Raw genomic sequence first — 24,590 nt, 5'->3', positions numbered from 1 at the left:
AATATGAATGTTCTTCTCAAAATAGTCTGCCTCGAATTGCATGCTGTTCTGCATTATTGATCGAGTTGGAACCGCTCTTCAGCCACGCACGGTGACACATAGTCTGGTTTCGGTTTCTGCCCCGCCCCCGCAGTTAGGCTACGAGAACACTCGAGCTTCCTGATGATTGTGCAACCCCTTCCTTGTTCTCCACTGGAAGGACAGCATATGCATCACCTGCGGCAATACGGTCGTGGCCATAGGCGAAATAAACACAAAAAATACATCCTTAAACCTATCAGGCAATCTAGCTGCTATCTAGAGACTTCATTGCCTTGCCAAGCCTCCCTCTTGGGCCAGCCGCAGCCACCATGACGACCTACTCAACCGATCCAGCTCTATACATCTTCACCTCCCTCACCGCCGGTTCGTCACATATCGTGACGGCTACATCGCGACTAGAGACTATCTTGCGAGCCAATAGAATTCCTTTCAAGGCAGTTGATATCGCCACGGATGAGAAGGCACGCATGCTCTGGGGCCGAAGGGCGGGTAAGGATGAGGGTGGCCGTCTGAGGAAGCTCCCTGGCCTGGTGCAGGAGGGCTTGGTATTAGGCGTAAGCTTGCTTCCCGTCATTGATTCTGTGCTGCCCCTTTACCTTCCAATGGCTAATCCATCCTTCCGCCTTTAGGATCTCGTCGAGATTGAGGACTGGAACGAATATGGCGAACTCAAACAACACGTCAAGATTTACTACGACGAGCACACAATCCCCAATATCCATAATAAACCTCCCGAGCCAGCGAAACCTTCAAAACCGGCTGCGAAGCCCGCTGCCGCTAGTAACACCACCGTTGCTCCCAAGGCTGCACCGCCCATGCCCGAACCTAAATCTGGCCCGGAAGCTGCCACAAAAGCCAAGCATGGCCCGGCCGAGTCCGGCAAGGAAACCACACTACCGATGCGGGCCGTCGCCGATGAAGCTGCGCAGAAGGCAAAGGAGCTAAATCTGAAAAGTCTCCGCGAAAAAGTACACGGCACAAGGGTGAATGATGGCTCGCTAGAGTCGTCAAGTGAAACCGCCATAGCAGATTCTAAATCTAGGACCGAGGACGGAGAAAAGACGACCGATATCAAAGAGCAAAAGCCACCAGGATTACAGTCTCCTACCAGTACCGCTTGGAAGAACAAGTCTGGTGAGGATGCTCTTCGCGAAACTGTGCAGAGCCCAACCAGCGGTAGATGGCGACCAAACTCGGTAGATGCGGCCGGTGTCAAGACCCATAACGGGGCGAGGGTCGTAGCTGCCAGTCCAGAGGAGATAAAACAGATTGAGAGAGAGCAAAAAATAAAGGAGGAGCCGGAACTGGAGGGGGGCGATGAAGAGAAGGATAAAGTTGCCCAGAAGGGAAAAGATGATCTAAAAGATGGCGCAAAGAAAGACGAATCTAAGGAAAACGAGGACGGAGATAATGAGGACGATGAAGGGGAGAATGAGAAGGAGCGGAAGAGGAGTGAGAAGGCCGAGAAGTCGGGCAAATAACGACAGAAATCAATCAGAACAGCGAGCACTTCAGTTTTATACGAAAGTAGCGGAATAAATGAACCTCCAGTTACAGGCCATGACGTCCTCAAATTTTGACTCAAGTAATGATATGATATACATTTCCTCCATAAGGGCATCTTGCAAGAAAGGGTATTGTATCAAACACAATGCTCTCACGCCACGCATCCCTGTTATTTAGTACAATCCGTCGTCATCACTGGCAGTCCCGTCTTGAAACCCCATGACAGCCTTCCCTTTACCCTTTGACCGACCATTGATGGTACCAACGGGCGTAGCGTCCGAGTCGTCATCATACTCGTCATCGCCATCGCCATCCAGCGCAGGAGCTTTGCCTTTACCCTTGCTTGGTGCAGGCAGCTTGCCATGGGCCTTGGCACTGAGCTTGCCCTTGCCGGACGCTCTATTCTCCGACATGGCGACGCTGGCTTTGGGTTGCTTATCACGGCTTCCCTCAAAGGTTGCGCGGACTTTTTCGTAATGCGCCAGTTCGCCGGCGCTAACACTAGGAATCAGCTCGTCGTTGGCGGCCAGGAAGTCTGCTTCAGTAACCATGACGGCGATATCTTCCTTGGTAGCGAAGTGGTCAAAGAAATAGGCCGTGGAGATTTCAGATTTACCCGCGCGCTCGGCGTTGATGGCACGGACTTTGGCATCCACGGCAGATGATTGCCGCGTGACTGCTTTGAGCATGGCGTCGCTGCATAGGGCGTAGAAATCGGCACCTGTGTACGTGAATGGCAGCTGTTGGGCAACGTTCCGCAGCGAAACTGAAGGATGAAGCGTAAATCTATATCAACAAGTTAGCTATATATGCCAGGTCTATAATGATGCCGGATGATACATTGGGATACTCACTTTCGGGTCAACGCTTCCAAGATGGTTTGCTGCTTTTCGTGAGTGTCAGACACCCCTAGGTAAAGCATCTTGTCAAATCGGCCAGGACGAAGGAGAGCTGGATCCAGAAGGTCAGGTCTGTTGGTGGCTCCAACAACGAACACACCACCTGCGTCATCTCCACCAGACATGCCGTCAAGTTCGGCCAGAAGCTGAGAGACGATTCGATCCATAACACCGCCACTATCACCCTGATTACCTCTTTTTGGAGCAACGGAATCTAATTCATCAAAGAACACAACACAAGGGCGAGCGTCCCTTGCACGTTGGAACACTCTCCGTACATTGGCTTCAGACTCACCAATGTACATGTTGAGCAGTTCTGGTCCCTTAACACTGAAGAAGTTGAGACTGTATTCTGTGGCAATAGCCTTTGCCAACAAAGTCTTACCGGTGCCAGGTGGCCCGTAGAAAAGGATACCTGATCGCTTCTTCATGCCCTTGGCGAAGAGTTCAGGGCGCTCCAGTGGCAATTGAATCGTCTCAGTGACTGCATCCTTGACGTTGCTGAGACCACCAACATCATCCCAGGTGACATTGGGGATCTTGGGTGCCCCAATGGAATCGGAGAAGTTCTTGCGAGCAGCTTCTACAGCGACTTCAAAGTCCCCAGCCGTGAGAGACCGGGCAATTGGACCTCCTGCAACTTGAACATCTCGGATCGTAACAACAGTGTCGCAGTTCGTGTTCTTGGAGGAAAGTGCTTCGAGTCGCGCATGCTGAGCCAAGGATGCCCGCTCAACAACATCAACTAAGTCGCCAGCGACCAATGCAGCGGTCTTCAATGCGACTGAATTCAAATCAATCGTCGGCTCCAAAGTGACACCTCGGTCGTCGACTACGTTCCTCAGAATCGCTTCACGTTCTGATTCATCTGGCGCCCCCATCTCCAGCTCATGCGTAAATAAAGCTCGGACACCGTCTGGAACTTGATCCACCTCATTCGTGGTTGCGATGAGAACTCGGGTATCTTCTAGAATTTCTTTCATCGTAGACTCGATTCTATCAGCAGTGAGGGCCTCGATGTGCTGGATAAGAAGGGCACAACAGTCTGGACCGCAGCTGCTAGCTCTCTCGGCACGCGTTCGGAGGAAACCTTCTGTCTTGACGTCACTTCCACTCCCGCCCCCTTCACTCAAGATATCATAGGCGTCAATGGTGTACGTATGAAGTCCGATATCAGCACAGGCTGCCATAGCCAGTGTAGCTTTGCCAATGTTTCGATGGGTGGATGTTAACAAAATGGCAATTGGGGGCATCTTGAGATGGATTGCCCTGGGGCTGGTCCCGGCCGCGAGCAGTTCGCGAAGCTGCCGCCTTAAGGGCGGGACAAACTTTTCCCTTTGATCTGATACAGCTAGCGGACTAGCATCAGATGAACGTCTTGGGGCTTTCTTTAGCCCGAGATAATATGGCCATGAGCTCTGCCCCATTCCCGGTACACGGCTCGTCTCAAACCCAGATCCGTGCATACCGACAGTCGAGCTGTCAATGCACGTCACCGAGCCCCAGAAAGCCTCGGCAGTGCCGTCCTCGTCCTCGTCAGATTTTTGGATTTGAATATGGCCGACCTTGAACCAGGCAACGCTGTCAATCCGCGTAGACGGTTGACCGGGCCTTGCCTCACCAGTTGTTAATGCCATCACGTCATCTACCTCTGAGCCTCCAGCGCCAGTAGCTTCCTGTAGTGCTCTTCCCAGTTGGGCATCGACTGGCACTGCAATCAGATCTCCAGACCGTACCAGGCGAGTTTTTTGAGCAAAGTACCGTTTCAATCCGCCCAACACAGCGGTCTGGTAAGCTCTTTCAGCTGAAACGGGAGTTCGAATGTGGTGAATGGCAATATCTTTTGCGTAGGGCGGGCGAGATGCGCTGGTGAAGCGAGGCAGAGTCCCTTTGCCTTGGTAGGCAGATCGTTTAAGAGCCGAGACACGCAAGTGCGTAGCACCGTCCAGATTAGCAATCAGAATAGGTGATGCGTATGCGGCAGGACTTGTAGGTCGCTGTACTTGAGATTCAAAGAAAGACATTCTCCTCTCGCCTGCTCGGGAACTCGGAATCCTCGTAACTGGTCGTTGAGAATAACCTTCTGGAAGGCCAAACACTCGGACGGGGCGCCAGTTTGATGCTTCGGACTCCGTGTTGCCAAAGCTGCCCAGTCCAAAAGCACCGAATCCGTTCAAAGGCGGCTCTTCCGCCACCTCGATTCGAGCCCAGTCACCGGAAAAGCATCCAATTTTGGGCAAGGAGGTCATGTCGACATATATTCTCGCTTCCTCATCATCTTCGGGGGCTGGCTTTGGGTGAAGCAGATCAGAAGGGATGGGTTTCACCAATCCATGTGCTCTAAAAAGTCGGCCTCTAGGTCGATCAGGTCGAGCAGTAGCAGAAGTGAAGTTGGAGAAGATGGATCCAGGGGTTGCGACACCGTTCGTTTTTCTGCCGCGGAGTGTTCCAATCGTCATTGGAGTGCCGGGCTGCATCGTGCCGAGTCCGCTCATATTCGTAGTGGGAAGCATTGGAGCCTCGAGAGTGATCATTTCATCCATCGAATCGTCGGACAGCTCGTCTTCCTGCTCTGTCGCGGACAATTCCGTCTCCGTTTCGGTCACAGTCTCGTCAGCTTTTGCATCCGTTCGATAACGCTCTTCTGCAGCTGAGAAAAATTGGTCTGTATTTCCGTCCTCTTCCTCCTCGCCCACACCATTAAGCCGATGGCTAGCGGTCATGGATGCCGTCCCTCGGCTGTGTCTTGTGTGTCTCCCACGCATGAGAACAATTTTTGTTTCGTCGGTCAAGATACCTTGCGCAACTGGCTCACATAGCATAATTTTGCCCGGATTTGGTGGCACATGAGTAACATGATGTGGTGCCAGCGGCAGAGCAAACAGGTCGCCGGCGTGCGCAACTCTAAGGCTGCTAAGAGACGATCGGATGGCGGTGATGAGTCGCTCCTCGGGTGTCATATTGGCAACATTCTTCCCTCTGGGATTTTTCGGGTGCTCTCTGAAAAATGTGCCTTCGCCATTCTCCAAGCGTTTCGTCGACTCGCTCTCCAAACTGACAAATACGGTCTCGAGGGGTATAGGAACCACATCCAGTACCAGTACCTCTATGCCGCTTCGGCTATGACTAGACAACTTGGACGGCGCAACTTCCTGCAATGCGACGGCAAAGCTCTGAAGGGCTGAGGACGAGGGGGAAAATTGCACCGTGGAATGAGCCAGTGTAGAAGATCGCACGACGGGGACAACGGACCAGGCAGTCTCGGCTGGCGCGGCGTTGGGGGACCATGGAGACAACGCGATGTGGTATGTCTGATCTGGGAGGTCGTCCTCGGAGCCTGTACGTGACACACAACATGTCAGCAATGGCGCAAGACAAGAGTGCAGAGTAGATGAGTCCGCGGGTTATCTATAACATACCATCCCTAAGGTGCGGAAAGAGGTCAGAGAAGAGATCTTCCGATATGATGCCGACATCGCTCTTGATACGGTCATCGAGAACAAGTCGCGCCGAGATGGCCGGCTTGTCCTGCCGCCGCCTACGCATCGTACTCCTCCGCAATGGAGCCCTCGCACCATCGGAAACCGCCATATCTTGGATGCCGCTGCGCGGTTGCAGGTTTCGGAGCCGTCGGAGCGTGATGGGAGCTTGAAACAGAAATACCGTCTGGTCAAGCTTGTCCACCCCGCAATCACAAGACCATCGCGCGCAGGCACGAGCTTCAATGCGAGGAGTTTGCTAGAGCTGGACGAGCTTCGAGCGCGTTTAGAAGCCCTTCCAGAATCGAACGCAACACTCAATGGCTTGGTGCAGCGGAGTGCTGCAAAGGTAAGGGACACCACAGAATTGAGGTCGCAAAAGTCGTCAAGCTCGGTCAGCTTGCGGCAACGGACGGGATACCAGCTGCCGTTGGCGGCTTGTCGGGTCACGGACTCGCGGCGTACGTCCGCAAATCAGGTAGGCCTCGGCTTCAGTGTCCAGGCGCAGGGGTTTTCGAGGATCCACCAGCCGACCACTTCCAACTTCAATTCCAGGCTCAGTCGTCCAACCCCTGAGATTGGGATGGCCAATGGGACACACCGAGGTCAGCGACTGTCGGCGCGTTTGCCAAGTTCTCCTGGATACACCATACGGCGAACATGAGGCTGGTTTGCGATTTTGGAGTTGTTGAGGGCAGGTGCAGTCGGCAGTCGAGGACACAACCACCGTTCCTTCCGCCAGCCAGATTCCTCACACCCCACGTCTCTCCATGTCATTTTGTTCAAGTATCCTTTCAACGTTACTATTGCCAGGCATATCTTTGATGGCAATGCTCAGCACCACCCCGTTAAACACCAGAGTCCAGACTCATCCTGAAGTCCAGTCCCGCCTTTCACAAGGCCTAACGCACAGGCAAGAATCCAAAATGGACTAATTTCACATGTCTTGCGTGGCTGACCCCACGACTCCCCCACAAGCTTTGTATCATCGCGTATGGAGAACCCCGGTCAGCAGTCGAGGGGGGATGAACGTGACATTTCAACTCTTTGACCCTCTCCAAAACTGGCCAGGCATTCTTCCTGAGAGCGCAATTTTCAAATGCTGGATTTCTTACCGGTATAAGTCTCCTCCCCCCCTCTTCTGTTCGTGTATCGTGCACTTCGGTATGCCAAGAAAACAACGCACCTGTACACGATCTGACGTCGCGTGTAAATTGCCAATGCCAATACCACATGGCGAAACCATCGAGATCCAAGAAGCCTAGAGGCCAAAAGGTATACGGAGCGCCAAGTCATGAACTAAGGCAACTTGGGGTTCAAACCAAAGGCCAAGCCGGCAAAACTACGCAGCAGGATCATACGGGACGGACAGGGTCAGTGTCCATGGCTGCAAAAGCCTTGTTTGCCGGTCCTGCCTTGAATTCTCTTCAGAATAACGGTAAATTACCAACTTTTCCGTTGAGAGCCACGACCAGAGTGGCGGATGAGGCCAATGGCTTTGTGCCAGATGGTGAAAGCCATGAAAAAGGCGCAGAAGTAGAGCATGCTGAGGCGCCGTCTTCTCTCAATAATGGAGTTCCGGGGTTGCAAACGTCTGCAAGACTTTATTACAGTGCAGATGAAGAAACGCGTCCAAACAACCAAGATGATCATTATCCGTCACAAGTCAATCCATTATTTCCCCCGCTGCCACTCTACAGCCATCCCTCGTTCAAGAGAAGGCTGCAATACCTTCTTTTCAGGTTCTCGGCTGCAGTTTTGAGCCTTTCATTCCTCTGTTTCATTGTGGTTGGTTCACTGATCACAAGTATCCCGAAACTGATCAAGAAAATCATTTACAAGTCGACACAACGAGACGTGAGAAAATTGCGACCTTTCTACGAAGAGGAACTTCGTAGAGAAGACATTCGCAAACAGAAGCAAAAGGCTTGGGATCATCGAACCTCGGCTGAGAAGATTGGCGGTGATCAAGAGGGAACTGCTGATGAATATCCACCGACCGAGGGAGGCAGGGACAAGATTGTCTGTGATGTTGGATACTACGCGCGACGAGTAGGACTTGACGTTGACATGTTCAAAGTTCGCACGGAAGATGGTTTCCTTATCGACCTCTGGCATGTATACGACCCGAAAGAATATACCATACTGAATGCCGATGCCGAGAGCTCTGGTACAAATAGCCCCAGGAAGATGTTAAGGCCCAGCGATAAGAAGACAAAATTCCCGGTGCTTTTGATGCATGGTCTGCTGCAAAGTTCGGGAGCTTACTGCAGTAATGACGATGATTCTTTGGCATTTTGGCTCTGCAAATCCGGGTTTGACGTCTGGTTAGGCAACAACCGATGCGGATTCAGCCCTGATCATGAGTCTTTGTCTACAACCGATCCTCGTATGTGGTGTTGGAATATACGACAAATGGGCATTTTCGACTTGCCAGCGTTGACGGCACACGTGCTTGCAGAAACTGGCTTCGACAAACTTGGACTTGTATGTCACTCGCAAGGCACGGCCCAGACCCTGATTGCTCTCTCCAAGGATCAGTGTCCAACGCTCGGGGAGAAGTTGACGGTGTTTTGTGGCCTGGCTCCAGCTGCCTACGCCGGGCCCGTCATCGACAAATTCTACTTTAAATTTATGCGGAAAATTTCGCCGTTCTGGTTTCAATTCATATTCGGAATACACTCCTTTATACCATTCATGATGCAAATGCATTCATTTATGAACCCCACAGTATTCGGTTGGCTGGGATACAAAGTCTTTTCCTTTCTTTTCAACTGGTCCGACGCAAGATGGGATCGGGGATTGAGGAACCGTCTCTTCCAATTTGCTCCGGTATATGTCAGTGCAGAAACCATGCGGTGGTGGCTCGGCCGAGACGGCTTCGCCAGGCACAAATGCATCCTGTCAACGGAGAAGGTTCTTCAATTTGAAGAGCAACAGGACAACAATGGTTTGCACAATGGCTCATTCCCTGCAAGTCGTCAATGGTACAATGAACTCGTTCCGCCCTTTGCAATGTGGGTTTGTGGGAATGATCAGCTGGTCGATGGCAAACGACTTCTGAGACGGTTTACCAGTGGGCAAGAGCCGCATGTGAAGATGATACACAGCAAGGTGATAGAAGACTACGAGCATCTAGACGTCATTTGGGCCATCGACGCTGTGGAGCAGGTTTTTGTCGAGATTCGCGAAGTTCTCTGGAAAACATGCCATGCCCGAGACAGATGCAGAGTCCCAGAAGGCTGCGAGACAATACCTGCATGGGCTCCAGAAATAGAGTCAACGACAGCCGTCATATGAGGATATCAACGATATTTGAATGACGGATATGCATGACACGGCGTGGTGAATGATGCAAATTAAGCAGAAGGCAAGTCAAGTCAAGTGATACAGAGTGGTATAGATACTAGATACACGATATACGTTCAGGCCATCAATTCAATAATATAGCGAATGACAGTTGATGGGGGATTGGGAATAGACATACATACCAAGGTCTTTGATAGTTTGATTGGGCATCTTCTTTTCTCAAAAGCTAGTCTCTTTTGTCAAGTTTTTCGCTGTTGACACCGGCTGTGGTATCTTTTACCCTTTGGGTCTCGTTAGCTTCAACCCTTGAAAGTTGCAGTTGTGCTATTTGGCATTTCAACAAAAAACTCACCCTCCTCGCATCATTAGTTTGCTCCCACGCAGTCGGTGCGCCGCGATGAATTACTAATCGTGCAAGCGTCTATTTCGAGTTTCGTTCTCAGCTACCCTAAACACCCGAAAAGGGTTTCACCGCGGCATGTGTGGAGTTTTGCGGTGGGTGGCAACCAAGCATTAGAATTCCACGGGGAAAAAGTCCGGTCTGGTGACATCACGAGGGCGGCAGCGAAGACGCCAGGCCCTTGCAACAAATCTTTCCGTGCTGAGCCCGCGCAGCCTTGTTCCCCGCATAATGCATTCGACGTTACGGGATCAGCTAAATGGAGATGCCCCCAGTATTTCAAGGTCTCCCCAACTTCCGCGGCAAGGCCATCAGGAGCCTGGTCCGGTTTTACCCCACGGTGTGGAGCCTTGAGCATTTCACCTCGGTCCAGGACGGGGCTTCGTATCACGACGGACCATTGACAAGTTGGATAAACAAATGGTGGTTGCATTGCCCACAGCCCGAGGGTCGGCTTCACCGGCGCTTCTCGGACGGAAATAAACAGTGATCTGGCACTGAGAACCACCAGTGCAGTATTGGGTAAATCGGGAGCGCGGAAGCCGGCATTGGACTGGCCCTGGTCGACGTCTCTTTCGAGTTTCGACTCGATAGACGGCTGGTTCGTGGTCTCGATTCGTCGGCGTTGTGGTATTGCGCCGTGCCCGCGGTGGCTTGCGGACTACCCTTTAAATCACCCCTGGGCCCCTGTTGCGTCAAGTCGAAAGCTTCGACTCCATATGCTTTCATTCAGACGTGGTTTGCGATTCCGAGATTTGTGCTTGGGTGCTATTTGCGATTGCGTTGTGCGGCACACTGCTGTTTAGCCCTGCTAGTAGAGACCATCGCGATAGTAGACTTCAGATTTCCAAGCCACCATCAGCCTTTCACCGACCAGCAAAGATGCCTATTCAGTCAGAATGGACCGCGGACATTCCCGATATTGACGTCTGGTCCATGTATTTCGAGCAGCCAAAGGAATACCCAGATAACCACGGTTCGTTCCCTCTACAGCCTGGCCTTGGAGCTGGCTGGTGAATCGTATCAGGGCCGCCCTTACTCACAAACACGTCTCTGTAGTTCTCTTTACCGATGGTGACACGGACCGCTCATACTCGTTCAACGACATCAAGAATGGCTCGATCGCGTTTGGCAAGGGCCTCAGACACATGTTCAACTGGAAAAAGGGCGATGTGCTGGCCCTTTTCACACCCAACTGCATAGATACACCCATTGTGACGTACGGTCTTCTCTGGGCCGGCGGCGTCTCGAGCCCTGCCAATCCAACCTACACCGTGGACGAACTTGCGCGCCAGCTGCTCGACTCCAAAGCCGCAGCTCTCGTCACCCAAAAGCCCTTCCTGAAGACGGCAGTACAGGCTGCCCAAAAGGCCAAGATCCCGCTCGACAAGGTCATTCTCATGGGCGACGGGAGAGACGAGACGGGCAAGTACAAGCACTGGACTGAAATTACAGCAAAGGGCGCTTGGTTCCAGCCCAAAAGAACCGTGCTGGATCCCAAGAAAGACCTGGCTTATTTGGTGTACAGCTCTGTACGTTGTTGCGTGGCCACTTGCAGCTCAGGCCTTGATCGAGACTGACTAACGGTGTATTAGGGAACCACTGGCCTGCCCAAGGGCGTTATGCTCACACACTCCAACGTCGTCTCCAATGCGTACCAGACCTCACGGCTCGATGCCAAGGTGCTGAACTGGGATTCGGACAGACACCTCGGTGTGCTGCCCTTCTTCCACATCTACGTAAAACCGCCCTGACCACGAAAACACCAAAAAATCCCATATACTAACAACCGCGTAGGGGCTCTCTGTCATCATGAACGTCACGATGCAGACCGGCTCCCAAATGATCGTCTTGCCCAAATTCGACCTCGAAAAGGCGTGTAAACTCATCGAAAAGCACTCCATCACATTCCTGTACGTTGCGCCGCCGATTGTCCTCGCGCTGGGCAAGCACCCCATCGTGGACAAGTACGACATGACGTCGATCCGGTGGATCAACTCTGGCGCTGCGCCCCTTGGCGTGGATCTCGTCGAGGCAGTCTGGAAGCGCCTTAGCATTGGCGTGAAGCAGGGCTACGGGCTGTCGGAGACAAGTCCGGTGACCCATTCACAATTGACAGACGAGTGGTGGAAGTTCCAGGGCTCCGTGGGACGTTTGGTGCCGCTGGTCGAGGCCAAGATTGTGGATGAGAATGGCAAGGAGCTGCCCAGAGGAGAGGTGAGTTTCATTTTTTTTTTCGGGCGGAGCTGTCAAAGTCGTACAGCAAGCAGTGCTAATGGGTATAGGCTGGTGAAATCCTCGTCAGGGGCCCCAACGTCTTCCACGGCTACTGGAATAGACCTGACCTGAACAAGGAGACTTTCACGGAAGACGGGTGGTATAGGACTGGCGACGTGGGATATGCCTGCAAACGCGGCCACTTTTACATCACTGACCGCATGAAGGAACTCATCAAGTACAGTATGTGTTTTGTCCTGTCCCCAAGTTCCCTTCACTGTTTAAAGAGGGATGTGCTTACACAAAACAGAGGGTTTCCAAGTGCCGCCCGCTGAACTGGAAGCCAAGCTCCATGGCCGCGAAGACATCAACGACGTCTGCGTTGTTGGCGTTTGGGACAACGAGCAGCACACCGAAGTGCCACGTGCTTATGTCGTCGTGCGTCCCGGCGTCGAGGAATCCGATGAACTGAAGCAGGACATCATCAACTGGCTGGGCGAGAGAGTCGGACCACCTAAGCGATTGCGCGGCGGTGTGCGGTTCGTCAAGGAGATTCCCAAGTCGCAGGCTGGTAAGATTCTGCGAAGAGTGTTGAAGGATCAGATTAAGAAGGAGGAGGGCCAGGGTACTAGGGCGAAGCTGTAATGGGGAAATGGAAAGGCTGTAGGTTTATAGAGTGAGTTTATTGAGCTATTTTGGGGGCTCTTGTGATAAGCGCCTCCTCTGTCGTGCAAATCTGTAAAGCAATCTCCTAACCCTGATGGCAACCCTACCGGGCTACAAAATTAATGTTTCACTTTTCCTATTACCATACAGTCACTCCTGTTCATGTCCGCGTAGCCATCGCTGCAAGAAAACCTGCCAACCCTTCTCCGGTTAAATAAAAAAACTCTAGTTTTGAACTCCCTTTCGAATTTCTAAACTCTGAGCGGTATGAATCAAGTCATGTCCGTCCTGGTAGCTCTCTTACCGAGCATTGTGATCAAGCGGTCTCTTCTCGACCGAAGCTGTCGGTGGACAAGCATATCCATCAAGTCCATCGCAAAGTTGCCATTGTCTCTCACAAGATACACAAAATCTTCAATTTTCCAAAGCCTATCTACAAGGATAGCTGCGTAATGAGCAACGATTTCTCTTATCTCATTAGACAGGCGGTCTTTGTCATAACAGTACTCAAGAAGTCTGATGATGTCGACAAGTCTCTGGTCATGTGGCTGAAACCTGGCCAGTGATTGATGCAACTTATATTTTGCTAACACGGCCAACGAAGGGTATTCCTTTTGGGACAAAAGATATATGTCGACATGCCGTTTAAAGATATTCTCGTAGCTTTCGTACGGATTCGAGTTTGGTCGTGAATAGTGAGCCGCGCTGGAAACCCTTTCCTTTAGGATAGAAAGCGCATTTCGGAAACGCTTCAACAAAACTTCATGACAACTGCTGCAGAAATGTTTCTGCTCGGCTGCTTTGGGGCTATCGTTTTGATTACTGTTGTTGCTCTTGGTGGTTGGCCTGGGGGGGCTGTTAAGGTCGTTGCTATCGGTTTTGTGAGTCACCAATATGGGCTCAGGGCTATCGTAACTTCCTGTATATATGTACTGAAAGAATGATTCAAATTCCACCTTGGTACCCTGAAATGAGAATTCAACTTCCTCATTAGGGTTGGCTTTTCTTCGTGCTTCTATCTGTGTTTTGATATGAGGGAACCGTTGTAATAAGGCGTGCTCATGAATTTTGCATGTTGTTGTGTCATATGAGCAGACGAACACTATTTGCTCGAAGGAGGGGACACTGCTCATCAAATTAGCACTTCGAGCAACGTAGCCAAAGGATGAGCAACGCACTTGGTAAACGTGAACTTTGCCTCGGGCGCCATGGAAAGCTTTTGTCTCGTAGAATGGAAGTCGCTGAGGGTTAGAGAGAAAAAAAGACATTAAATAAATGTTTAATGAATGAGAACCAAAACGAAAAAAGCTCCTCCTAGTGAAAAGTATGGTGTTGACCTGGTATTTTTGCTGCCAGTTGCTAGCTGCCAGCTGTTGGCACTGCCTAGCATTAAGTGCTCATCTTGACCATGAATTCAATTTGTATGAATTATATGGATGGAATTGTAAACGGGGAAAATTTGGTGGCTGGGTGTCTTATACAACTTTGGCATGCGTCAGATTCGTTATTCGTCCGGTAGGCCAGTCACAAACAGCATAGATGTAAAAGACCTCACCACATCACAACACATATATGAATACCCAGCTCTAAAAACTGGAGAAGTTTCACTTCATCTTCACATTGTGCTCACTTGAGCTTACTTTTCCATATTTTAATTACGCTACACCTGGCAATATCTTCACTGAACACCACGAATCACCCCCTTGCTGCCTCACCCCCAAGACTGTAAACTCAAATCCTGCAATTTTCCAACAAGCCCCAATCCACTCAAGCACTGTAATTTATAATAGCCGTTATAAAATTCTGCGACAGCTCACAGTTAGACCCCACGAGATCCACAAACTCACGATTTCCCCAAAGCAGCTCAGCATGACACGCCGCATAGTGAACAACCACATCCCGAATCCCAGAAGCATGTTCATTCTCATAGCACATCCTCAGCAGCTGTACCACGTCACCCATTCTTTCTTCAAACAGCTTAAAATTAATCAGTGTCCGGTGAAGCTTATCATGAGTCAGCCTCATCAGCGGCCGCAGCGAGTGTTCCTGAGCCAACGCAAACAGTTTTGCATGACACAGAAAGACATCGACATAGCTCTGCTGCGGAACAGTGTTTGGCTCCACGGGGATGGATTCCTTGTCCGCGCCATCGGACAATGTGTAGTTCAGGCCTTTGAATAGGGTCCACAGAGCGTCGCGATCGAGGGACGCCACGCCGGTTTCGACTCGGTCATGGCGGAAGCGGGAGTAGGCCGCCATGGAGAACCAGTTTCGGTATCTTTGGGGCCCCTTTGTCGGCTTCTTGTTAAGATCAAGCGTGGCACCCGGTGCCTTGTAGTTGCCGGAGTAAAGGAACTCGGCGAAGCGGCCAAATGTGGCTGTGTCGATATGCTGCCACTCATACACGTCTTCGTTGGGACAGTATCCAAGCAGGGTCCCGCCAGATAGTTCCATAGGGTTTTCCGGGTCCTGCCAGACCATCAGATTCGGAAACCATTGGCGGATTGCACCGCTGTGGAGTGTGAAGCGGTGTTCATCGCATCCGACTAGAAAGGTTATTAGGGCAGAGGATGTGACTCTGCAGGTTTGGTGAGAATCGCAGCTGCTATTTAGGTAAGGGGGGTTAAAACTCACGATTCGTAACACGTCTGGATCATTTTGGCCTTGTCAACAGAAGTTGGTTGATGTTTGGATTGACTTGGAATATCGGGAATGAAGTAAAAGCGGAAAGTTCTCTGTTAGATGCAAACATACTAGTAATCAATGGGACAAGAGTGAATATGAAGGGAGTTTAGTGGAACAGTCGCAGGTAAAATTTCCTCTGCCAGCTGTCTGCCAGCTGGGATCTCTCGTCTGTCTGACCAAGGTTTGTTTTCTAAGCTTATGAATCGTCCATGATCATGAGCGAGTATAGGCGCAAGATGAGTTGCGGAGCTCCATCTCTACAGAAAGACATAACTTTATCATTCAGCTGGTCCTGGTATCATAAAGCTATTGAATTCGAACTAGAATTAGAGTTGGAAGCCCTGGAACAAAGTTCAGTTGGTCGATTTCGCTCTTATTTCGATAAACCTAACAGCGGCAATCTATATGATGACTGAGACTGGCGATGAGAACGAACAGTGCCCCTTCATTTAATGTATATGCATAAGTATATATATATATATGCTGCGATAAGATCAAATCAAGCCTATGATGGGAACAAAATATAGTGTTTTTTGTCTTATCCCAGGCGCAACACCACGCATGTGCGATCAACTTCGAGGCGAAAGCACATTCCGTCATGCCGGATGTCCAAAAGGCTTGCTACGATTTACAAAGAGATAAAACAGCTCAGTCTATCTAGTGTACAAGTTATACAATCGGGTAGCTTGTCTATCCAATCCTCTCCGCCTCTTCAAGCAGCTTTTCAACACTAAATCTAGAGTCACCGCTCCCAAACCACTCCACCAGCTTCTTTCGTTCGTCGGCTCTCTCTTTCCTTGAGCCGTCAAGCTCGGCTTCGGTGCTTTCCCAGGCCCCGTAGAATCGCTGGAGGCACATGACAAGCCATTTGGCGTGTTCAGGTTGCACACCCCGGTCTTCCATGGTCTGTCCCTGCATCAATACGAGGCCCTTGTCTTCAACCAAGTCGAGGTGGTGCGTCACCGTTGTGTGAGGCTGGGCGAACTCGCCGCGGGTTTTGAACTCTGCCAGCTGAGTGAAGAGCACGGTGCTGGTGTTGGACGCGGCATCGAAGGTCCACTGCAAGAAGTGAATCTCGGCCCCCTGGCTCTCGTGAGGCACGGGTAAAACGAACTGGGGTGACTTGCGTGCCATTTCCTCCATGGCTTTGTAGGAAGATGTGGGAATGACAGCGCAAAGTTTATGTGGTGAGTTGGCGTGGCGAAGTCTCCAAACTGCTGTCAGCTCCTTTTCCGGGAGCTCACGGATTTTCTCAACGTCCACAATCTCGTCTAATGATTGCACAGCAGCTTTGCCACTTGGGCTTGGTGGTGCGGATGCTGCATTGGCGGTCTGTTGGGACGGAATTGGCCCTCGATTCGGCTGCGAAATAGGGGTTTCCGGAGCTTGGGGGATCGTGGGAATCGGATATTCAATGGCGTCTCTTATGCGCTCGGCAACGATTTTATCGGCATATGCAGATTTTAAGTCGTCAATGCTGCCATGCCCCTCGTCCTTGGCCTTTTGATTGAGCTTCTCGCGGTACTTGTCAAGCAAGGCTTGCGGTGGTTGCTTGGTGACTAGAAATCTGACATCATGGACCTGGGCCCATCGACGCTGGGTTTGCAGGCGCGCGGCAGACCGCAAGGGGTAGGTCGCCAAATGACGGAGTGCTGGTATCCTTACAGAAGCCATGATTTGTAAGTATGCATCAGACCTACGGCGTTGATGCGTAGATTGGCCGTGTCGATGCAGGGAAGATGCAAGCCAAGTGACTCAAAATTCTAGGTTGGCCTCTCGATACGATCATGGCAATGCCAGACCCACAACAGCTCAAGAACCGTTGGTGGGGCCAAAGGTTGACCCCACCATCAATTGCATCCCGACCTCGGGCTATCAAACCTTCAAAATCCATTTCTAATATTTGGACGACTATTGGGCTACCAGTTGCAGCTCACGCTTCCGCTGGGAATATTCAAGAGGGTTCAAGGCCTTGCTGCACTGCGGACCGCGAGACCGTCCAGTTGTCTCTAGTTGTTTGCGTCGCCAATCGTCAACTCTTGCTGCCCCTCTCACTTTGCGACTCAATACCCCAAGGAGAACGCAAGCGCATGCTGGCAGACAAATCCGTCGCATAACTCAAAAAATCAGGCATCTTTCAAAGCACAGGCAGGTTGATATTGCCAGGGCAGCCGGTCGTGCGTCACGCACCTCAAGGCATGGCTGATTTTCGCCAGCTCGCTCTAGACTTTGTTCTGGAGGACAACAAGGCGAAATCAGTCCGCTTTGCCCAGAAAGCTGCCAAGGGTTCGTATTCTTGCTCAAAATGTATACGTATTCAAGTTCAAATGACTGATTTATGGACAGAGATTGAAGCCGCCGCCCCGAATTCCAACCCTGTAGCACGATGGGTTGAGTCTGTTCAGCCATGGATGCCTGACAGCAATGATGACGATGTGATGCGGGATGCCGGCGATACACCAGACTGGACCGCCAGATCAAGAGGTTGTGCCGCTACATTTATTATCATAATGTTTACTCTCACTAATGCTTAGCAGCCTTGGAGTTCTTATCCCGGACATTGCATTACCTGAACCCGGAGGCCCTCAAGCCCAGCCAGGGTAAGTTCCCATAGCCACTGGTCGATGCACTGCCCGATATCTTACAGTATGCAGTCAATCTCCTGGTCGCATTTTTCGGAGCCATGTTTGATGTCGATCACAAGGCTGGTATTCTACCGTCGGCGACTGCACTTTCGCGAATTATTGCCATGAAGTCATTTCACCCGAACAGTGGCAGGGACATTATTCTAAAGGTGTGCACTCTTAAAGAGGACTTCCCTCGACAGATATCGAAAACTCGCCTTGCCGTCTACGAGCTGCTGAGGTCGCTAGTCAGCAATCCAGAGGTCGCTAAGGACCTTCAGCAGCGGGACGGTAAGGATACCGCATTTATGAAGGATCTTCTTCATCTTTGTCAAACTGAGAGGGACCCTGATTGCTTAATGGTTTGGTTTGATATACTTCGACTATTTCTTTCAGAGTATCCGCCATCCAAGGAAATATTAGAGGAGATTTATGGAACATTCAAGGCATACTTCCCCATCACCCTACCTCGCACTGCGCAGAGTGGCGTGACGCCTGAGGAACTGAAGTTGCAGCTGCGCAAATGCTTCTCATCAACTTATCGTCTTGCTTCGCTCTCTCTACCTTTTCTGATTGGTAAATTAGACCAAGGAGATGGTGTGACAGTCAATGTGAAGGTAAGCTGAAGCTGACCCGGCCCGGTACTGTTTAGCTTACAAGTGTTACAGGTAGATGTTTTGCGGACAATAAGGGCTTGCCTGGAAGAGTACAAAGACCCAACGGAATCAATCACACCATATACAAACAGAATATGGACCAGTTTGAAGTATGAAGTCAGAAACGGAGAAATCGAAGACACGATTTGGGCAACGCTGGAAGTACTGAAGTCTCTTACGACAAGACTGGCCGGTGATGACCTGCGCGACTACACACTGACCGTTACGAGAGACTGTGTAGTTGATTTAGCAACGCCAATGTATACTACCGCCGCTGGTCGATTGCTTGTTAGTGTGCTCAGCGCCAACCCAAGCGCCTTTGTTCTCATAGTTGCACCGGCAGTTACGCACATCAAGGAGAATCTTCGTCACCCGAAATCACCAACACATAGCCAGGATCTTCTAAAAATTTTGCGCATCATTCTGGAAACCCGTTTACTACTCACAGATGTGGAAATGTCAGAACATGATAGAAATGACTTCGCGGCGGTGGATGGAGTTTTCAAGACTCTATATGCTGATGTCTACAAAGGGCCTTTGGAGCTGCCCGCAAAGCCCGCCGCATCTGATGAGGACTTCAAACTGTCTACAGAGGCAGTGCAAGGTGTTGGCGCTCTTATTGGGCAGAGGGAAGTCAAGTCCTTGGCTTCCGATGCAGGGCACAAGACTTCAGACCTGGCGTTGCTACTACCCATATCAACATGTGCTGAAAGCTGCGAGACCCTGTTTAACATTTCCACACAGCAATGGGACGAAAGGTCTAGGAGAATCGGCGCCGATGAGCTGGTCAATGAATCCGTAAAGGCTCTACAGAGGATAATCCAGGCATATCCTGGAGGCTTCCTGTCGATAGTTGCTAAAGCCTCGTCTATCCTTCGACAATCGATTGCCAACCTTACGCATGATTCATTAGACACAATCCAGTCACTGGGCCCGCTTCTGGCGTATATTGGCTGCTCATCTCTGTCAGCAAGCTTAGAATTGTCACTTAGACAGTTTGTCCAAGTCGTGAGGACTATTGAATTGGAGTTGTTGGCGGCTATTGACCAGACAACTAGCCCAAGAATATGGTGTTTTTTGGTTGCCGGAATCCACTCAACTGTGAGATATTTCAATGAGGCCTGCTTAGAAAAGGATGCAAAGGCCAGTGCAGTGGAGGAGGGGACTCTATCTTCGGACCAAATTGTCGTTAAGTATCCCCAACTTTCCTCAGCGACCGCCTTTAGCGAGCCTGCCGTACCAACAGTTCAGTCAACCTTGACCTCTGTTAGTGAAGCTCGTACCGACGCTTTATTGATTGGTCTTCATATAGTGGGCTCACTATATCGTCGGGCAACGCAGTCAACCGAAACTGGGGGCCAACTTGCGAAAAGCAGCGACTTCGATGGCTCAGAACCACACCCGGAACTCCGATATCTTTCTCTACTATCTGAATTGGCTGGTTTCATTGTCCATGAATTCAATGAGTCTCAGCAGGCTTCCCTCGAGGTGGAGAAATATGCACTGAACCTCTTCCGCGGAGACGAGGTCAATGTATCAGGGCCATCATCTTGGACTTGGTTGACCTCTGGGTATTTGGGCATTCTGTCTCTCGGAATACTGGAGTCTGTGCGGCCTTCTAGAATAGCCAAATTTGTAAGTACGCGCTCGTTGAGTAGACCTCAATGAAACTAACATGACAAACAGTACGAAACTGGCGTGGCACAACAAATCTTAACTGAAGGGACAGCTACTGGTAGCTCTGTCGGTGAAGTCGCATTGCGACCTGTGAGGAGATCCATCCTTGCGATATTGGCGAATAAACACAATATTGAGACGCTCGACTCCGTCATGGCGAATGTGGCAACCAGCTTGCAAGATGCTTTGCAAAAGACTAGAGCAGACAGTGCCAACGGGCCGCTGGCAACAAATCTGGAAACTTGCTTTTCCATATTCTCCTTAATAGGAGGACTCTTCAGACGATACAGTGGCAACAAAATTCAACCTCTGATTCAGCTATTACGCACAGCCCCGAACGATGTCCAGTCCGGCTATCAGCTCGGACGAGGACTGGAAATCATCGTTGTCCCTCAGAGATTTCTAACAAAAGAAAACTTCGCTGTTGTTCGACTCCTCTGGCTCCAGAAGATCTACATTGAGCTCATCAAACCCATGCTAGAAGTCGCCTTAGGCAAAGACTCTAGCATTACCGATCCCGTCATCAGGACCAACTTCAGCATATCCGTGCTACTCATGGTCAAACACTTGGACTTTTCAATCTACGAGCAAGACGCAGACAAGATTCTACGAATCGCTATCGCTATCGCACAGAATCTCGGCATCGGAACCGACGGCATGGCTGCCTTGCAAGTTATTAAGGATATCCTTGTAGAAGCTTCCGAACAAGCGGAGGACCACATCCGCAGCCTTATCAAGATTTGTGCCAGTATTTTCGCAAACAGACAGCAATCAGCCGACCGACCGGATTGGTTGCCCGCTGAATACGGAGACGCAGTTCCCAGTTTAGAAGTACAGGCTGGCTGTGGCAAGATAGCATTGGAGATTGTAGGTGGACTGCCGCGAATGTTTGAGTCTCGCCATTTGTTGGCGTATGAGCCACAGGTCCAGCGAGATTTATCAACTGCGTGTGGTCATAGGGTGCGTGAATTGAGGAGTACGGCGCGGTTGGCGCGGGGTGCGTGGGCAAATGTGAAATAGATTCCAGCATATGGGGGTGTTTGGAGGATTTTGGATTGTGATTCCACGGGGTAAATGTGATGCTTTATAGATTCATCGAATGGTTCACACGACGGCTTACTACTGTCAGAGTTACTCATAACGAGTTATTCTCAAAGAGGATTAACTGCTTTTATACATCCAGGATAGTGCTAGCACCTGGTATCTTGACTCTTTTGCAAGATCAACGCCATGCCAACTCCTCCCCTCATCCCATGTCACAGCTCAGACTTCACCGGGCATCCTAAATCAAGCCTTTCTCCGCTTACCCTTCGACTCAGTCGCATTCGCACCCGTGGCACTACCAGTAGCCCCAGTCCCCGCCAACATGGCATCCAACACCTCGGCATTAGCACCATACACGTCCTGTGAAGCAGACATGATCTTCTTGGGGTCCTGCTTGCCAATAGCCGGGACGGAAGTAGCCAGGAATTCCTGGAAGGGCTTAGGGACGAAGCGACCGGTCTCGTCGAACCATGACGCGAAGGACTTTGAGATTTCGAGCGTCTTTGGCTCGCCGGTTTTTTGTTCCGAGATGACAGTTACGTAGTACGTCGGGTCGTTTTTCTTTGTGTTTGTGCGGATTGTAATCTACGCTTGTTAGTAGATATCCACCGAAGAAATGAAGGCAACGTCTGGGACAACTAACCCGCTCCCCTGAAGGTGCCGTTCCTTGGTACACGGTGCCCTTCTCCACAGTCGACGTCCAAAACGTAAGGAAGCCATTCAGCAGGGTGTATATGGCAACAGCCGCAGCAGTGTAGTACTTTGTGTTTTCAAAGCCGAATTTGTAGTCCCATCCGAAACAGGCGGCGGCGATGGCGAATGCGCCGTAGCCCAGGGCCAGCCGGACGTCGGTCAGGAAGTGGGATTGTTTGAATTTGAGGGAGTTGAGGTAGTTGGGGAGAGCGTCATCGGATGTATTTTTGAGGTCTGACATGCGTTAGCTTTCGCGAATTACCTGGGGATGTCATGCTGCCATTGATGGTGGGATTTACCTGCAAGATTGTACAGACTGATTTTTTCTGCAGCCATAATTGAGGTTGAATCGGCGAACTGCTCGCGGTGCAGGAAGGGGAATTCGAATTGTTGAACAAAAATATGGTACGGCGAGGTTTCCTCCAGATGACAACTGGTCCGATGTATCTAAGTCGACCGTGGGGCTGGAAGGGATCTGGAGAGCTGGCCTTAGCTGTAGCCTCAGCAAGCGGGTGGTGTGACCCCTATCGGGAAGGCGGTGGCGGCAGAAACCAAAGCTCCGCCAGGAAAGCTGATGCTGTTTGTTCTGTGCGTAATTGGCTCGAGGACCCAACTGCTTCCAACCGCTGACCACCTCCGTCTCCGTCGTTTAGGCAGTCGACGAGCGCTTAGGATCGCTCAATTTCTCCTCATTCTCTCTTCCGCGAGCTGCCGACTGGAATATATTGACGATGGCGCAACTACCAGTGCAGACCCTCCACCGGGATCCCCAGCTATTGTATGCTCGACACCTCCCGTCGCCAGTATCCAACGTCCCGATAGATATTAACAATGTCGCAGCTACTGGATCCTGATCCCCATCACCGTTGTCATGGTTCTTACCGGAGTCCTTCGTCATTACGCTTCCGTCCTCATGGCCACCGCTCCCAAGAAGCTCGATGCCAAGGGCATGCGGGAGCAGCGCGCCTTGGCTCACGGCGTCACGCTCCGGTCAAACTATCACGTTCTCTCGCAAAAGGCCTTTGAGCAACGCCGGGAGACTCTGTGCGCCGGGTACGAGTCGGGTGCATACCTCAAGGAGCCGGACCGCAAAGGTCAGCCGCCGGCCAACCCGCTCACGGACCCTGGCGCCATGGACGGCATGATGGGCATGATGAAGAACAACATGGCCATGATTATTCCGAATACACTTATTATGAGTTGGATTAACGCCTTTTTTAGTGGCTACGTCATCAGTATGTTTGACTACTAATGGGAGAACGGTGTTTTGCGGGAAAGCTGACTCGGCTTAGTGAAATTGCCTTTCCCTATTACCATCAAGTTCAAGAGCATGTTGCAGGCTGGTGTGCAGACCAAGGACATGGACCCCCGGTGGATGTCAAGTATCAGCTGGTACTTTCTCTGCATCTTTGGCCTCCAATTCGTTTACGTATTTCTCCTTGGAAGCGACAATGGTGAGTGTCGGTCGTCGATTTGCTGTGGCATATACGTGCTAATATCTCCTAGCCGCTAGTCAAATGGCACAACAAATGGCGGCGCAGCAAATGCCAATGAACCCTATGGGCGGCCCTGGGCAGGACCCCGACAAGCAGTTCAAGACTGAGGCCGAGAATCTGGCGGTCATTGAGCACTACTCAGTATTGGACGACGTTGAGGAGCGTCTGCTTCAGGGTATCAAGTCGTAGATTCATGCTAGATGGACAAAACTTAATGTACAAGACTCCATGTCGGCGGGTGTGCCTACTAGTGCACTCCGTGAACCTATCATGCGCCATCCCACCACAGACACGCACCAAGACCTTCACGAGCCATGCTGCCCTTGATCCTATAAGGCGTCTTGGCTGGGGTTTCTTCCCCTTGCGTTGGTCCGGCCGGCGTCTGGTCATGCCACTCCTCGTCAATGACTTGAAAACGAACCATTTCGTGATTATCGTAAAATAGCCTATCGTCTTCAAGGTTCCAGATCCAAAGCTGCTCACTATGATTACTGTCGGCCGGTCAGTGAAACCATTCTATGCCGCTTACTAGCCCCAAAGCATCATCAGCCGTCGCAGGAGGCACTTACTACTCCGCACCCTGTGGCAGCTCCTCAAAGGGAATGAAAATGTCGTCAAAGAAATCCGTCCTCAAGTTAATGCCCGCTGGCGTAGAGCTCCGTATCCTGCCGAGCATGACTTCGCCCTTGAACGGACGAAACACCACCATGCGGAACTCAACTGGTTTTGATTTCGTCAGCGGACCCTTGATAGACGCGATGAGTGGCAAGTTTTCCCATACCATTGACGTTGACTAGTCCCGTCCCGTGACCTATCAAGCCTTCGGAGGACCAGAGGATATCGTACAGACAGATACACAGTCCAATCTTCTGAATGACCTACAATAGCTAAGTTGGCATTTTCGCTTTCTGAGTCGAGGTGGGATTGTGAGCAAGAGTGTACCTTGTTGGCATATTTGGCATTAATGTTATCTTCAATGGCGACTATGCTGTGTTTTGAAAAGTCCTCTGGAGCAATTTGCACCAGGTCTGAGATTTTGGTCTTCATAAGACGGGTTAGTAATGGTGTAGGGTGTCGCATCGAGGGACAATGGCTTACCAGGATGAACATTGTCACGGACTTGTGCTTCAGGCTCCGGCCGCGAACAGAAGCGGATTCTCAGCTATATAGCATATGCAATAGAGAATGCCTCTGTCC

General features: G+C 50.9%; 10 protein-coding genes across 10 annotated transcripts; 5 read left to right on the top strand and 5 right to left on the bottom strand.

Moving 5' to 3' along the window:
* Nucleotides 1-350: 350 nt before the first annotated feature.
* Nucleotides 351-1,523, top strand: G6M90_00g085950 (uncharacterized protein; the record flags this gene model as incomplete). Its single annotated transcript, XM_014685668.1, has 2 exons — nt 351-596; nt 672-1,523. 2 exons carry the CDS (start codon nt 351-353, stop codon nt 1,521-1,523), a joined length of 1,098 nt encoding a protein of 365 aa, XP_014541154.1.
* A 198-nt stretch (nt 1,524-1,721) lies between these two features.
* PEX6 (Peroxisomal biogenesis factor 6) lies at nt 1,722-5,993 on the bottom strand (the record flags this gene model as incomplete). Its single annotated transcript, XM_014685667.1, has 3 exons — nt 1,722-2,334; nt 2,403-5,784; nt 5,867-5,993. The coding sequence occupies 3 exons, from the start codon at nt 5,991-5,993 to the stop codon at nt 1,722-1,724; spliced, it is 4,122 nt and encodes a 1,373-aa protein (XP_014541153.1).
* A 1,316-nt stretch (nt 5,994-7,309) lies between these two features.
* YEH2 (Sterol esterase 2) lies at nt 7,310-9,226 on the top strand (the record flags this gene model as incomplete). The annotated part of the gene is made up of 1 exon (XM_014685666.2): nt 7,310-9,226. The coding sequence occupies one exon, from the start codon at nt 7,310-7,312 to the stop codon at nt 9,224-9,226; it is 1,917 nt and encodes a 638-aa protein (XP_014541152.2).
* A 1,291-nt stretch (nt 9,227-10,517) lies between these two features.
* Nucleotides 10,518-12,497, top strand: G6M90_00g085920 (uncharacterized protein; the record flags this gene model as incomplete). The annotated part of the gene is made up of 6 exons (XM_014685665.1): nt 10,518-10,611; nt 10,695-11,167; nt 11,231-11,374; nt 11,433-11,852; nt 11,921-12,095; nt 12,163-12,497. The coding sequence occupies 6 exons, from the start codon at nt 10,518-10,520 to the stop codon at nt 12,495-12,497; spliced, it is 1,641 nt and encodes a 546-aa protein (XP_014541151.1).
* A 1,788-nt stretch (nt 12,498-14,285) lies between these two features.
* G6M90_00g085910 (uncharacterized protein) lies at nt 14,286-15,175 on the bottom strand (the record flags this gene model as incomplete). The annotated part of the gene is made up of 2 exons (XM_014685664.2): nt 14,286-15,096; nt 15,153-15,175. 2 exons carry the CDS (start codon nt 15,173-15,175, stop codon nt 14,286-14,288), a joined length of 834 nt encoding a protein of 277 aa, XP_014541150.2.
* Nucleotides 15,176-15,893: 718 nt separating this feature from the next.
* On the bottom strand, nt 15,894-16,877 carry ATP11 (the record flags this gene model as incomplete). The annotated part of the gene is made up of 1 exon (XM_014685663.1): nt 15,894-16,877. The coding sequence occupies one exon, from the start codon at nt 16,875-16,877 to the stop codon at nt 15,894-15,896; it is 984 nt and encodes a 327-aa protein (XP_014541149.1).
* Nucleotides 16,878-17,401: 524 nt separating this feature from the next.
* Nucleotides 17,402-21,180, top strand: MMS19 (MMS19 nucleotide excision repair; the record flags this gene model as incomplete). Its single annotated transcript, XM_066131277.1, has 6 exons — nt 17,402-17,489; nt 17,550-17,687; nt 17,741-17,803; nt 17,858-18,444; nt 18,496-20,118; nt 20,170-21,180. 6 exons carry the CDS (start codon nt 17,402-17,404, stop codon nt 21,178-21,180), a joined length of 3,510 nt encoding a protein of 1,169 aa, XP_065987450.1.
* A 267-nt stretch (nt 21,181-21,447) lies between these two features.
* SPC2 (Signal peptidase complex subunit SPC2) lies at nt 21,448-22,233 on the bottom strand (the record flags this gene model as incomplete). Its single annotated transcript, XM_014685661.1, has 3 exons — nt 21,448-21,789; nt 21,848-22,131; nt 22,197-22,233. The coding sequence occupies 3 exons, from the start codon at nt 22,231-22,233 to the stop codon at nt 21,448-21,450; spliced, it is 663 nt and encodes a 220-aa protein (XP_014541147.1).
* A 395-nt stretch (nt 22,234-22,628) lies between these two features.
* On the top strand, nt 22,629-23,582 carry G6M90_00g085870 (uncharacterized protein; the record flags this gene model as incomplete). The annotated part of the gene is made up of 4 exons (XM_014685660.1): nt 22,629-22,675; nt 22,738-23,132; nt 23,190-23,351; nt 23,404-23,582. 4 exons carry the CDS (start codon nt 22,629-22,631, stop codon nt 23,580-23,582), a joined length of 783 nt encoding a protein of 260 aa, XP_014541146.1.
* Nucleotides 23,583-23,661: 79 nt separating this feature from the next.
* POLR3H (DNA-directed RNA polymerase III subunit RPC8) lies at nt 23,662-24,503 on the bottom strand (the record flags this gene model as incomplete). Its single annotated transcript, XM_014685659.2, has 5 exons — nt 23,662-23,884; nt 23,963-24,113; nt 24,175-24,271; nt 24,336-24,434; nt 24,492-24,503. The coding sequence occupies 5 exons, from the start codon at nt 24,501-24,503 to the stop codon at nt 23,662-23,664; spliced, it is 582 nt and encodes a 193-aa protein (XP_014541145.2).
* Between the last annotated feature and the right edge of the window lie 87 nt (nt 24,504-24,590).

Source organism: Metarhizium brunneum, chromosome 5 (assembly GCF_013426205.1).
Source record: "Metarhizium brunneum chromosome 5, complete sequence".
NCBI lineage: Eukaryota > Fungi > Ascomycota > Sordariomycetes > Hypocreales > Clavicipitaceae > Metarhizium > Metarhizium brunneum.
The sequence above is the reverse complement of the archived record's forward strand: the minus strand, read 5'-3'. Positions and strand labels throughout refer to the sequence as shown.